The sequence below is a fragment of the Histomonas meleagridis genome, assembly GCF_020186115.1.
Source record: "Histomonas meleagridis strain 2922-C6/04-10x chromosome Unknown contig_137, whole genome shotgun sequence".
In the NCBI taxonomy this organism is placed as follows: Eukaryota; Parabasalia; order Tritrichomonadida; family Dientamoebidae; genus Histomonas; species Histomonas meleagridis.
This window is the reverse complement of record NW_027150768.1, coordinates 41,565-56,403: the sequence shown is the minus strand read 5'-3', so window position 1 is coordinate 56,403 and position 14,839 is coordinate 41,565. Positions and strand designations below refer to the sequence as shown.

At 29.9% G+C, this 14,839-nt stretch overlaps 5 protein-coding genes across 5 annotated transcripts; 3 read left to right on the top strand and 2 right to left on the bottom strand.

Annotated features, from left to right (window-relative positions):
• Window positions 1-81: 81 nt before the first annotated feature.
• Window positions 82-999, bottom strand: GO595_001354 (axoneme-associated protein; the record flags this gene model as incomplete). Its single annotated transcript, XM_067914143.1, has 1 exon — window positions 82-999. The coding sequence occupies one exon, from the start codon at window positions 997-999 to the stop codon at window positions 82-84; it is 918 nt and encodes a 305-aa protein (XP_067778495.1).
• A 2,522-nt stretch (window positions 1,000-3,521) lies between these two features.
• GO595_001353 (aldo/keto reductase) lies at window positions 3,522-4,553 on the top strand (the record flags this gene model as incomplete). The annotated part of the gene is made up of 1 exon (XM_067914142.1): window positions 3,522-4,553. The coding sequence occupies one exon, from the start codon at window positions 3,522-3,524 to the stop codon at window positions 4,551-4,553; it is 1,032 nt and encodes a 343-aa protein (XP_067778494.1).
• Window positions 4,554-9,444: 4,891 nt separating this feature from the next.
• On the bottom strand, window positions 9,445-10,611 carry GO595_001352 (late secretory pathway protein AVL9-like; the record flags this gene model as incomplete). Its single annotated transcript, XM_067914141.1, has 1 exon — window positions 9,445-10,611. One exon carries the CDS (start codon window positions 10,609-10,611, stop codon window positions 9,445-9,447), a length of 1,167 nt encoding a protein of 388 aa, XP_067778493.1.
• Window positions 10,612-11,799: 1,188 nt separating this feature from the next.
• GO595_001351 (haloacid dehalogenase-like hydrolase family protein) lies at window positions 11,800-12,474 on the top strand (the record flags this gene model as incomplete). Its single annotated transcript, XM_067914140.1, has 1 exon — window positions 11,800-12,474. One exon carries the CDS (start codon window positions 11,800-11,802, stop codon window positions 12,472-12,474), a length of 675 nt encoding a protein of 224 aa, XP_067778492.1.
• Window positions 12,475-12,616: 142 nt separating this feature from the next.
• GO595_001350 (uncharacterized protein) lies at window positions 12,617-13,501 on the top strand (the record flags this gene model as incomplete). Its single annotated transcript, XM_067914139.1, has 1 exon — window positions 12,617-13,501. The coding sequence occupies one exon, from the start codon at window positions 12,617-12,619 to the stop codon at window positions 13,499-13,501; it is 885 nt and encodes a 294-aa protein (XP_067778491.1).
• Between the last annotated feature and the right edge of the window lie 1,338 nt (window positions 13,502-14,839).

The following is a 14,839-nucleotide window of genomic DNA, read 5'->3' as shown; positions in this document are numbered from 1 at the left end:
ACATATAGAACAATTTATGAGTTTAAACAATAACAAACAACAAATTCCATAATTTTAAAATTTTATATAATTTATAATTTTTCACCATTCTTCTTCATTAAATATACTGCACTGTAACATTTTCTTATCCAATTCTCTATCCTCTTCTATCTCTTTCTTTTCCCTTTGTTTTCTTTCCTCTATTTGCTTCAACTGGAACTGCCTAATTTTGTCTTCTTCCATTTTCCTTTGCATTTGTTTATGTTTCTCTTCATCGTAACCATTATCATTGTGATATGGATATGGTTTCTTCGGCCTTGTTTTCCTTCGCGCTGTTTTTTCCCTTTGTAACATCAGCCAATAGTCGTGTCTTTCCTTTTCCAAGTTTTCTTTCGCTGTTTGCATCGCTGCAATTCGTTCCTCTTGTGCTTTTAGTGCTGCCGATTCAGCGGCGTCTAAAATTCGTTCTTCGCGTTGCGTTTTCTTTGCAAGTTCTTTCGTCTGCGCTTCGATGAATCGATTTCGTATCTCTGTGCGCATATATCGACGTCTTTCATCTTCCTTACGTCGCTCTTCTTGACGCTGCTGCATTTCCGCGTTTTCTTTTTGGATCTTTTTCTCGTATTCGAGATCTTCTTCAATTCGTCGCTCTTTGCGCATTAGTAACTCTTCGTTCTTCTTGATGAATTCTTCCCGGCGCTCTTTGGCAAGTTGTCGAAGTTTCTCTTGTCGAATGTTTTCTTGCTTTTGGAGTTCGATATCTTGTTTCTTAAGTTCATTTTCATATGCAATCTCTTCATCGCGTTCTCGCTTTTTACGTGCAGCAACATCAGCAAGTTGTTGCTTATAAGTGGCTTCGAGTTCTTTTTTCTTTTTGATAGTCTTTAGGCGCTCTTTTTCTTCTTTTTGTTTGGAGAGTTTGAATTGCTCAAGTTGAATTTCTTCTTCTTGTTCTTGAAGTTCATCTTCATAACGTCGCTTCTCTTGTGCATATTTGATTTGATTTTTCCGAGTGGTCATAACGGCTTGGCGTATTCGTTGAGATTGATTTCCTCTTAAATTTGTCATAACTGGATCTACATATCGATGTGGTGGTGTGGGGATGCGATGGGTTGTGATTTTTGAATTGATTTTGGAATTTAATGGAAATAATGGTGAATTTTTCGTGCTTAGTAATTTTCTTGGTGCTCGACGAGGTGGAAAGTCATATCCTTCGTTTGGGAACAGGTCTTCATTTCCAATTATATCAACATTTGTGTATCCTGATGTGTATGCTTTTTTATACATAATATATTTTGGAATTAGTACGTTAAAATACGTTTTTTCGATATTGCGGTTATTCTGGGAAAATTCTTGTTTTTGTGGTTTGTGTGGAAGAGCTCTTTTCTTATGACATTAAATCTCATAACATTTTTTTTTTTAAATTTATCATCAATCTGAATAAAAAAGCTGATGAAGCTATATAATTATAAAATTTCGAAATTACAATGAAAAAAAATTGCATCTAGAATATTCTTTATTTTCTATAAGAATGCGCTTCGCGTTATTTGCTTCACTTTGCTCCGCAAACAAAAAGAAGTTTTCTAATTAACACATTGAGAAATAGTTATGAAATTATAAAACTAAGAGTATAACAAACAACATTGCGAAGATGTAAAACATGTTTATTTAATATACTTTATTTTCTATTCAGCGATTTATCAATAAAAAAAAATTAAAAATAAAACAATTTTATGTAAATGTACAGCCATTTTTTGTTTTGTCAAATGAATTTATATCGAGTCCGGGTAACAATGTTTGAAAGTTCTTCATTTTATTCAGCCATATATCCACAATTTCATTCAGCATCATAAAAACATTAATGCTACTATCCAAAAATGTTTCAAAATAGCAATCAATTTTAAGGTTTTTTGCTTCAAAAAATGTATCATTGAATGAAACTTCACTTTTTTTTAATGAAACATTACTATCATCGCCACATAAACAAATAATTCCGTCATTCCGAAACACTTTGATATTATTATAACATTCTATGGCATCTTCATATGTTTTACGACTATTGGGAGAAAAACAAATAAGAAATATATTAGCGCAACGATAGAAAACGTGACTTGCAAAACCGTAGTTATCGTTAAATGGGGTGTCCAAAACCGTTAACTCGACATTTTGTTCTCTTAAAAAGATTTTCATATTCCCTAAATGGGATTCACAACAATAATTTGTAAGACCTTCTAAAATCCGTGATTTCCCTTTTTTTAATCCAAGTAAAACTAATTTTACTTTTATGGGATTTTGATGAAGACAAGAAGGTCTTATTACAATAAGCTCATGAATCTTTTTAAGAATAAATGGCGTGGAAAGAATTTCGTTGATTGTGGGACGAGAATTCGGACTCATTGATAACATTTTGTTAATTAGATTTTGTAAGTCTTTACTATATTCAGGAGGAATACGTTCGGGCTTCCTTTTAATAGCGTCAACCATTCCCTCTCTTTCACCTGGTATAAATGGTGATTTTTTTTTACACATTTCATAGAGAACGCAACCAAGAGACCATATGTCTACTTTAAAATCGTATTTCTCGTAATGAATGATTTCAGGTGCCATATAATAGTCGGTTCCTTCAGTATCTTCTAAAAAATTAGTTTTCATATAATTTGCTGAACCAAAATCACCAAGTTTGATAATATCATCTTTTGTAATAAAAATATTTTGTGGTTTTATATCACGATGAATAATTTTTCGATCATGAATATATTTAATTGCACTACAAATTTGAATAAAATAATATAAAACTTTGTCTTCTGGAATTACACCAGGAAAACTTTTAATTTTTTTATCTAAATCGTTTCCATCTGCATATTCCATTACAATATAATTATTGTGATTATCCTCATAAGATTCAATGTATTTTATAATATTAGGATTGTCCATTTCTGCAAGGATTTGAGATTCAGTTGCGTTTGCTTTATATTTTGTTTTTTTTGATATCTTTATGATACAATTTTTTCCTGTGCGTAGAGACTTTGCTAGAGTTATCTTTGAAAATCTTCCTTGTGCAATGTTTTTTATCTTTTTATAGTTGTTCATGATATCTGTGTAAAGTTTTTGAAAAAATGCCCACAGAATTCGTGGAGCAATGACGATAGAAATTTTTCACAGCACATAAATAAAAAGTGACTATAGAACTCATTCCTTAAGACTAAATTCGAGATCAGATTTTTTATATTTCTTTTATTTTTTGGGTCTTACAGAATGATATTTACTGATTTGCAAATGATTTTTATAAAATTTTGAATTTTTTCATCCTGAATATAATTTGATTTTTACTACTTCCCCTCTTTTGCTTTTTAAAACTTATTTGTTTTCCTGATTTAACAATGAACATCTACAAACAACACTAATAATTTTTCCAAAACATTAACTTTGCTACACCTTTTTTTATTGTAAGGGTTTGAAGTCACTTTTTTCTGAAATAAAATAAGCCGATCATTTCTAACACAAAAATTATCGTCCGATAAAGACTTCATTTTTTTTTGGAGATGATCTTCAAGAAGAACGAAAACATGGAATATGTCAAACTTGGAACCTCTGACCTTATAGTTTCACGTATTTGCTGTGGTTGTATGAGTTTTGGAGATAAAACAAAGTGGATTCATCAATGGGTACTTGATGAAGAACATACAGACGAAGTCGTTAAAAAAGCATTAGAACTTGGAATCAACTTCTTTGATACAGCTAATACTTATTCTGCTGGTACATCTGAAGAAATGCTTGGTCGTGCTATCAAGAAGTATGCAAAACGCGAAGATGTTGTCATTGCAACCAAAGTTTTCTTCAATGAAGGTCGTCTTTCCCGCCAAGCCATTCTTCGTGAAGTTGACAATTCTCTCAAACGTCTTGGCATGGATTATATTGATTTACTTATCATTCACCGTTGGGATTATGGCACGCCAATTGAAGAAACCATGGAAGCTCTCAACGAAGTCGTCAAAGCCGGCAAAGTTCGTTACATTGGGGCAAGTTCGATGTATGCGTATCAATTTCTCAAAGCACAAGAAGTTGCACGCCATCATGGCTGGGCCACTTTCGTATCTATGCAAGACCATTACAACCTTCTATACCGTGAAGAAGAACGCGAGATGTTCAAATTATTAAAAGAAGAAGGTGTATCGTCAACACCATATTCTCCACTTGCCGCAGGAAGGCTTGTCCGTGACTGGGACGCTGACACCCTCAGGAGCAAGACAGATGAAACTGCGCGAGGCAAATATGATTCGACTCGCGATCAAGATATGGCCATTGTCCAAAAGGTGAAAGAAATCGCCGAGAAAAGAGGAGTGTCGAGGACGCAAGTAGCGCTCGCTTGGTTATTGAGTAAAAGTGTTGTTGCAGCGCCAATCGTCGGCGCAACAAAAGTCGATCATTTGGTCGATGCCGTCGGCGCAGTCAAACTGAAGCTGACGAACGAAGAAATCGAAGAGCTCGAGAAGCCATACGTCCCGCATCATCTCAACGGACCAATCGATCCAGAAGAGTCCGATAAGCTTTTCAATAGGATCGTCAAGAAATAAACAATTAACAAATTTTTGGTGTTAATTTGATCATACTTAAATCCATAAATAGATACACATATGGAAACGTAATGAAAATGAATTTGATAGAATTGGAATACGAAGTTTTGCAAAAAATAAATTATTACTTAATCATCTGAGGAATAAAATTCAAATTTAATAAATAAAAAATAATTCCTACTTTAATAATCATTTAGATATTTTTATCATTTAAACGCATAAATATAATTTAATAAAAATGGTTTTTCTATGAAATAAAATGTTTACTTTAGCGCAATGCATATCATTTCTATAAATTATTTTTTTTAATAAATTATATGATAGTGGTTTTTTTAGCACCATGTCCATAACAAAAAGTCTAATCATGATTATACCTTTAGTTGTACAAAAAATATGATATTACCACATTTTACTTTTTTCACATCTTAAAGTATTCTCCACTGAGAAGAAAATGTTTAAATGTTTGATATTCAACACTTGTTTCCAGATATGCGTTCAAATGATAATATGCTTTTCCATAACTTTACAAATTTCCTGTTGTTAAATAACATATCTTTTTATAAGTATTTACTTATTTTTACTCATTTCCTCAAAATACGTGTTTAATTATTTCACCCGACAAAAAATCGTCAGTCAACTGTTCGTATCTTTCTTCATCCAAAAACATTTCGAAACCATTTTCGAATCCCAATTCCTCATTGCCGAGCAAGTCCAAGTACACCGACGGCACCGCGAACAGGTAATCCTTTGGATCATTTCTTCTTTTGAACAGCAGCAAAATCCTCGAGTGTCTCAAGTTCAAATCCATCAAAAGGTGCAAATCATCTTTCGAGTTTTTATAATATTTTGCTGCGCTTCCACTAAAAATTTTCCCATCGACCAAATTTATCATATTTTCGACATTTGTTAAAGATATTTCATCAATTAAATTATAAGGTTCTTTACCGAAGTGCAAAAAATTCTTTGGTAAATACACAAGTTGAAATGGTTGGAAAATATGTTCAATTCCATTATATTTTAAGTTATATTTCTTACATAAATTCTCATTTTTTAATTCTGTTTCCCAATTAATATTATTATTTAAACTTAACGCAAAATATTCAGTTATTCGAATACGTCTTAAAAACAAATTTAAATCTTTTTCATTAAAATCATTTATATATTTATTCAAAATTTCATTTATTTTAGTTTCAGGTGTATCACATTTTATTAAATCAACAATAAATTTCTGGAAAGAAGATTTTATATCTAATGTAATCATAGAGTTATTCTTAAAGATAATTCTTAAACATAAAAATAAATTACGAACCAAATAAAAATATTTTTTATGTTCCAAACACAAAACATTTTTTCTTAATCGAATCTCATAGATAATAATTATACTACAAAAAGCTAAAACAATTTCATTAATATTCACAAAATTATTTTCGAAATCTTTCACAATTTTCAAAATATTTTCGGTATCTAAATCATTTCGATTATCAAGTTTCGGAAGACATAAGTTCCGAATATATCGATCAATAGGACATTTCAAACGTAAACATTTCTTATGTATTAAATGTGTACATATATTAAAACATTGAACTTTAAGAACTTTATCACTATAATTATCATATTTTAATGGTAAAGTTGACCAATACATATAAAGTTGGTAATATAAAACTTCATTTTCATTAATTGTAGTCGCACATACACAACATTCATCGACATCTTCTTCATCAACATCAATATTATCATTAATATTTTCGAATTGTTCTATTTTCACATTAAATGAATTTAATATTGATGACTTTAATACATTTAATTTATCATTAGTTTTAACTTTAGGTTCTGTTATTACTTTCGGCGTTTCATATGAAATATTCATTTCTTTAAGTGCATTTTGTCCAACAATTCCTAAATTACTTATTAAATCAACGAATGATTTCGGTGGATAATTTTTGAATTTAAATTTTTGATACATTAAACTATAAAAATCATTTGGAATTTTTTCGATTAATTGATTAATATTTTTAACATTTATTATATCAATTGGTATATTATCACTATTTCCTTTTCCATAAAACTTCGAAGTAGTTATTAATAAATTTAATATAAGTTGATTAGTTTCACTTGATTTTTTACATAATAATATATAATATTCAATAGCTAAAAGTGTTGGAGCATTTAAACATGAATGTAAATCCATTCCAAATGGTTCTTCAGTAAATGGTTTAAATGGTAATAATTCATTTGGATATTTATAAATATATTTCGAATAAATCGATAATATTTTATTAGACGCATATACTGGTGCTAAAGGATTCCATAAATTTTTAGATTTTAATTTAAATAAAATTCCATTCTTCGATGGTGATGAAGTAGAAATTTCTTCTAAATGATTTTTGATTATTTTTATGCTACGAATTTGATTATTTTTAAATAACTTCTTAAATGATTTAAATAACTTTTGCTTAAATAATAATTTCGATATTAAATTTTGTTTAACTTTTTCATCTAAATTATTATTAATCAAAATTCGATCAAAGATTAACGTGGAAATAAAATGTATAAAAATGAAATATATTAAATCGTTTTTATCTTCTGTTTCTTCATCAAAAACTCCAATAACATTAGCGATGTTATTAATGATTAATTCTTTATCATTCATAAATCCTAAACATAATTGCATTAATGAAAACAAATGTGAATACTTTTTATAACCTCTTAATCTTAATAAGAAATATTGTAATCCGAAACAATTTTTTAATAAGTTATGATAATATAAATCAATTGATAATAAAACTCTTTGTAAATTTGTTGAAGTTAATAATAGAAAATGATCAATATCATTCTTTAATGTATCATTAAGAATCGTTTTAATGTTTTCTTTCGATTGGAATAAAATTGCTTTTAATAAATAATGAGGTATTAATAAGATATAAATAAAACATCCGTCGAATAATGAAAATTTTGGATCATCTTCATCAAAAATCGATTTAAAATATTCATAAAATTTTATAATGTAATTATTAATATTTAAATTTTTGATCTTTTCAATGTTTTTAATGGTTCCAATAAAATCATTGTTATAAAATAGATATGAAAGATAATCATTTTCTTGTGTACTTAACAATAAATGTGTAAAGTTAATCGCATATTTATCTAAAATGATATCAATTAAACCATTAATTAATCGCTCAAAATCATTTTGGAAATATTCATTGGATAAAATGGATTCAATTCCATCAAATATCGAACAAAAAAATGTAAATATTTGTAATCTATCATAATTCGAATTAAGGATAAATGATAATTGAAGTTTCTGAAACGTTTTAATATTATCTAAAAACACATTAACGGCATCAAAATTATATCGTTGGACACATGGAATCATGATAAAGTCAGCAAAAAAATGAAAACTTAAATCGGTGATGTAATTAAGTTTTTGATATTCATTGTTTTGTTGAATAATATTGGCATATTTGTACTTGATAATCTTAGAAATGTTGTTGAAAAAAGCATACCCAAACTCAACTTTAAATTCTATGTCATTTACACAATGGCCAAATAATTCTGAAAGTGAGCTGAGAGCTTCTTCAGTGGTTATATAACATTTGTCAAAAATTTCTAATAACTTTTTGTCTTTGGCAATAGAAGCAATAATTAAACTTCGATATTTATCCCCAATTTCACAGAATTGAGTAAGCCATTCTATTAAGATGATAGCCTCGCGTGGTTTGAATTCAAGAAGATATGGAAGTTGTGATGACGCAGAATCAAAAATTTGAGGAAGAAGTTCCGATATCGATGTCGGAATTTCTGATTCATTTTGAGATTTATGACTATGAAGCTTACATGTACCTGATTCTTTCCATAGATCTAAATCCCCACAATCACAATTACCTGCTTGATCAGGAAGAACACAAATTGAATGTCCTTCATGATTGCCATTCAAATAACATCTTAAACAAACACATCCTAACTCTCGTTTGATGCAGTCTTCGCATAAAATTGATAATCTAGGTTTAGTCCATGTTTCTTGGCATTTACAAACTTTACTAGTTGAATGAAGATATTCAAGAAGATCAGCAAATTTTGTGAATTTACTCTTTTGGCAAAGAGTTGATTCCCATGTTTTGATTGAATCACTTATTGTTGTGCTTTTTTGCATCGATTAATTTTTGCCTAAATTGAATTCAATTTGGCAATTATATTAAACCGATTAAAATAAATTTAATTTATGAACACAATTGAAATTCTCACATGTCACTTTTTTGAATTTCCAGGCCTTCCACTTTTTGTGATATTTATGGAATTTTTATGAACAAAAAATAGACTAATGCACCATCACTAAAAAGGATCACTCTTCGAATGCTCTCTCGTATCTCAATTTTAGAGAAGTTTCGTACTCATCATGGAGAAGATCCTTAGAACGAACAACAACGGCTAGAAATTTCCACACGTCAGGAAATATGCTAATTTTGCAGCCAGCTATAATTATCTTTAATTAGTTGTTGATCTTCTTCTTGGCTAAATGGCTCTTTATTTAATTTTGTAGCAAGAACACCCACTCTCAGGGCATTGTTTTCCTGTATGGGGGTTGAACCTGTTTTTCTGAATTTCTTTGTGACGTAAACCATATAAATTAAAAAGTGTCACGAGAATTTTTTTTTGCCAAAGTGAACTCAAATGGCATATGATATTTTGAAAGAAATTTGAATGGCATTTTTTATATGACTCAATTTAATGAATGAACCGTCAAAATTGAATGAAATTTTACTACTTTGGAGCAATAAACATTTTTTTTGTTATTTTTGTTTATCAAATGTTCTAAATCCAAGTTACACTTGAATTAGTTCAAATATACAAAATGAACAAAATTTTTAAAACATTTTCGCAATAAAATATTTTATTTTTCCAAATTAAAAACATGCTTTTTTTGTTTCTTCAAAATTTGTTCTTCAAGATTACTAAATTCTTTAAAATCGCATTTTTGAACAATTTCAATCACGTTTTGGTTTCGCAACATGTTCGAAACGAATTCTTTCCCGAACGAATTCACGACATCTAAATCAAGCAATTCCCAAACATAATACGGAACTTCCTTTATATTTCTTATTCTCATTATCGCACCAAACAAAGAGTCGAACCAATATCGAGTTCTACTTCTAAACATTTCATCTTCTAAGTTTCCTTCGATGAGCGAATTGATGAACTTCACTTCACCTTCTTTTAGAGGCGGAAGTTTCCCAGTTATAGTCGCTGGACATGTCCTGGAGTCAACAAGGATGTCATATTTGATGATAGGCTGGATAAGAAAAAGATCATTGCATGTTCCCATTACCAAAGATTTAGCCTCAGAGTTGTTTAAAAGATCAGAAAATTGTAAAGGGACATATGGAGAAAAAGAGTATATGCTTTTGCCATAGTCTAGGAACTTGAAGGGATAATTATCATCAGAATATAGAAATCCGGGAAGAAGTGATGCAAAGGCATAAACAAGTTTGGTGACATCCTCACTGTGATTTGCGAAGAAAAGAATTCGACTTCCGGTCATAACGGCCTTGATAAGTGATAATAATGATGTTTTAAGAGATGGAATTAAAGCGGAATATGAAATGCCGGCAAACCGGGATAAACCTTGGGAAAATGTTTCGGTGAATTCGTTATATAATGGTTCGAGAATTTGTGATAGATTTTCAAAATTATCTTTCAAGCTTTCAACTAATTTTGGAAGAATTTTATCGGTTGGTGGTCGAACTTTTGATAAAACACAAAGTGATTTTTGAACATGATTTCGAGTTATGTTTGGATCATCTTTAAATTTTTCAAGCTTTGAACTTTCAATTGAAAGATAGGTTGCAATTCCAAAAATAAACCCACTTGGTTGTGTTGGATCAGGAAGTGTGAATTCCAATGATGTTTTTTCACTGTCATGCGCTTTATCAGGAATTGCAATAAATGGTAAACCTTGATTCCAATCTTCTATATATTGAGCATCAGGAAATGGTGGGTAAGAAGCTTCAATTGAATTTCCCTCTCTGTGTTTAAACACCAAAGACACAACATAAAGCATTTTTGCGAAAATTTGGCCAAATAACCTCTCAAAAAGAAATAAACTAGTCAAAACCCGAAAGTGCCGTCCTTGATGCTGGGGCCCTCCACTAATTGAATGATCAGCCCAATAAGTCAAAAGATTTCTTAAAACCATTTCTAATGGCTGTATTAGAAAATAACAGCCAAACAAAAATTGGTCAAGCATTTTATCTTCACACTAAATCTGATTATCTTTTTTTGACATAAAATAAATATAAACTCTATTCTTCTTATATTTATGTAACTGTCTTTATACATTAATATGGAGTTGTCACTTTTATATTGGAATGAAATTTAAAATTTTTCTTGAAGTCGCTTCATATATACCAAATACACCAGCACTCCGGGTCATTTGTTATTGTTTTTTATATACAAAATTTGTTCATTTGTCAATTTTGGGATTTTTATATCCCCACTCAGTTTGTTTCAACATCACTTTTTTGTAAAGTAATTAATCAAAATTAAATACTTTGCTTGGCATAAACACGATAGAGGACGTTAAAAATTATTACAACCACCTCAATATATTTCATTCGACTTTTTGAATGAATAAAGTGTTGAAAAATAGTGACCGTTAATATCAGCAACATTCCTACTTGCAACAGAGGTACTTCAACTCTAAATTCCTCAATAGTTTTTCTTTGAAAATTAAAATGAATTGGCAACTTCGGGTATTGTGTTCAAATATAAATTTTTAGGCAATTTTGACTGCTGAATTTTGAGATCTCGATCTGATCAAAAAAATTTTTCTCTTTTTTCTAAAAATTTCAAAAATCCTTTCGAATAATAAAATCCTTCAAGGTCTCCAATGTAAATATCAAAAATTTTTTCTTGGTTGTTATTCAATATTTGGAGAAAAAGTGAAAATATGTGAAAAAATCAAACATTTCAATGTTAATTCAAATGAATCTTTATATATCGAGTGGCGACGTGATTTTATTTTTAATGTATTAATATAAGTGATATTTTTTCATAAAAACATATATATCAACATTATTTAAATTGTTAAGAATAAGAAATTTTTGTTTCAAAATAAGGTGAAGTGACAAATTATGTGTGATTTTTTAGGTCAAATATTTCTCAAAAAAACGTTTCCATAGTGTTTTGCTTCGTCACTAAACTGCTCTATCGTTAGGGTGCCCCTTAATTAATACTAAGCGCTACGTTAATGTCTGCTTGGCCAGAACCGATCCATGGTGTAATTTTTGATATAGATGGACTTCTTCTGGATACCGAACCCATATTTGTGATGGCAATGGAAAAAACAACTGGGCACCCACTTTCTAAAGAATTCCATATAAAGTTAATGGGTCGAAGTGGATTTGAAGCTGCACCTTGGATTATCGAAAAATATTCACTAAGTTATACAGAAGAAGAAGTTGTCAACAAAATTGATGAAAATCTAAGTTCTTTACTTCCAAATGCAAAACTTTTCCCAGGTACACACAATCTTGTCGCTAGATTAAAAGAAATGAAATTACCTTTGGGCCTTGCGACAGGGAGTAATCGCATCAACTTTGGAAATAGGACAAGACCACATCAAGAGTTTTTTTCACAATTCCAATGTGCTACATGCGGCGACGAAGTTAAGCAAGGGAAACCGAATCCAGAGATCTTCTTAAAAACAATGGAAAAAATGGGAATTACTAATCCAAAAAATGTTCTTGTATTTGAAGATGCACCTGCTGGTGTAAAATGTGCTAACAATGCTGGAATGGCTGTAGTCATGGTTCCTGATAAAGATCTTCCTCTTGAGGAGTCCCTTGGCGAATTTGACGCAAAACCAACAATTGTTTTGAAATCATTATCAGATTTCGATTTTAATGCCTTTAAGTTTAAATAAAATAAATCTATCTTGTAACATAGAGGTCACAATAAATCATAGTTAAGTCGAAGAAACACATGTCATTCTTTGGAACGCAAATTTTTTTTGATTTTGAATTGTTTATATAAAAACTGAATATGTGGAAACCGTTTAAACAAATATGAGGGTCATCAAAACAATTTCTCTAGAAGATACAGAAGTAACATCAATTTTTTGGAGTTCAAAAGGTCTTGTATCAGGAGCTTTAAATGGGTCAGTGCTTTATTGGCCAACTGATGATTCACCAAATGGAGGAATGTGTCATATTGGTGAAATGAAAGAATACAGTGACCATTCACTTGCTGTTACTTCAGTATGTATTGTTGGCGATTATTTGGTTTCAAGCTCTCTAGATGGAAAAATTTCCAAGATTCAAATTTCAGATTCAAAAATTTCATCCATTTCTTCCATTAAAGATCCTTGTGTTTTATCTCCTATTGGATCTTCAAACTTATTTCTTGTTGGAACTGCCACAGGCACATTATACAAATTATCAATTGATTCAGATACAATTGTATCATCTTTAGATCTCTTTAAAGAAGCTATTTGTTCAATTGCAGAACACCCCACAAACAACGAATCTTTAATTCTCTCTTCTAGCGAACTTAAAATTGTTAATCATGATACAATGCAAGTCACCCAAACTATTGACTTATCGGGTATATGCTGCACATGTGTGAGTATTTCAGATGATGGACTTACAGCAGTCATAACAGCAACAGATGGCTCAGTTCGCGTGATTGATCTCGTTTCATTCAAACAAGTCGGTTGTATCGTCTTTGATGGGAGTGAACTTCACCGAATCCAGCCGATAGAGTTTGGAAGGAGATTTGTTGTTGCTGGTGCTGACGGAAGAGTATCTTTTGTTAACTTAGAGAAAATGTTAAAAGAAAAAGGATTAAAAATTGGAAGCAGTCCAATACTCGCATTGGCTGTACAAAAGGAGAAAAATATTATAGCAGTTGCTGGATTTGATGGAAATATTACATTCTTAGATTATGAATAAAATAATAAATTTTAATTTATAATTTTGTTTTTGGAATTCCCGAAACATGTTTAAGTTCAAAATTTTCACTGTAATGTTAAATAATTAACTATTAAAAGGAATTTTGTATTTAATGTTATTCATATTATTTTAAAATGATTGCAACAAAAAAATGGTTTCAATGAATTTTTATTCACCAATGACGTTTCCAGATCCTTTACCTTTAAATTTATTTCCTATAATTATACCAATAGCAATGGCAATAGAAATAGCCAATACACACACTGTAGAAATTATTATATATGGCGTTTTACTTGATTCTTTTTTATCTTCATTTTTAATTGTGTATGATACCTTAATGATATGTGATTTAGGAATATCAAATACTTCATGAATTTGATCAAATTGAATGTTCTTTTCATTAAAAGTAAATCCATTTAACATTATAATTTCTCCATTTTCGGTTGTTCTACAACCTTGCAACAATTGATCTTTTTCTTCTCCTTGTTGTTCGCCTTTTTGTTCATCTTTTGGATTATTGAAACCAATTATTGAAAGTAATTTCTTCGGGTTAATACTTAATTTATTTGCACTAAATGGAACATCTAACTTGCCAAATTTTGCTGAAACATTTATTGTTTTGTTGTGACAAATGAAGTAATTTAGAATGATTTCATTTGGTTTAAGATTTTTAGCAATTCTTTTTATTTCTCCTTTCCAAACTTTTGAAAGATTTGCTTTTGGTTTCATATATACCATTTGATACTTTACATTATTTGACAACTTCATAAATTCATCTTTCGTTTCCAAATCATCTACACCTTCTGCATCACCATATTCAAGAAGTGCTAATCCATCATTTTCAAATGATTCTTGAAATATACACAAACTATTTGTTGGTTCATCACACAAAGCAGATGCAAGAATATTTCCATCAAATTCAGGAGCAAAACTAAATTTCTCATTAATTTTTTGAATTGTAGCTTCTTTTTGATTTTTATATACAATACGAACTTTATCACAACGTTTACATTTAATACTCAATTTTTTATTTTTATGCTTTAGATAAAAATCAATAATTTCACTATCAATTGCAATATCTGTTGAATCTTCTGGGAATTCTATTAGACTTGGAACAATAGAAACCTTTTGATTTGGAATCTTAGAAACATCAAATAATCTAAGAGTCCATTTAGTTTGTTCTCCATTTATTTCCTGTTGTAAATAATCTGATTCTTCTTTATCAATAATTTGATATTCTAAAATATTACTTTTTCCTACTTCAACTCCTTCAAAACATCCAATATATTTAATTTGTGTCCCAGTTCTAAATCCTTTACCACATTTTGTATCAATACT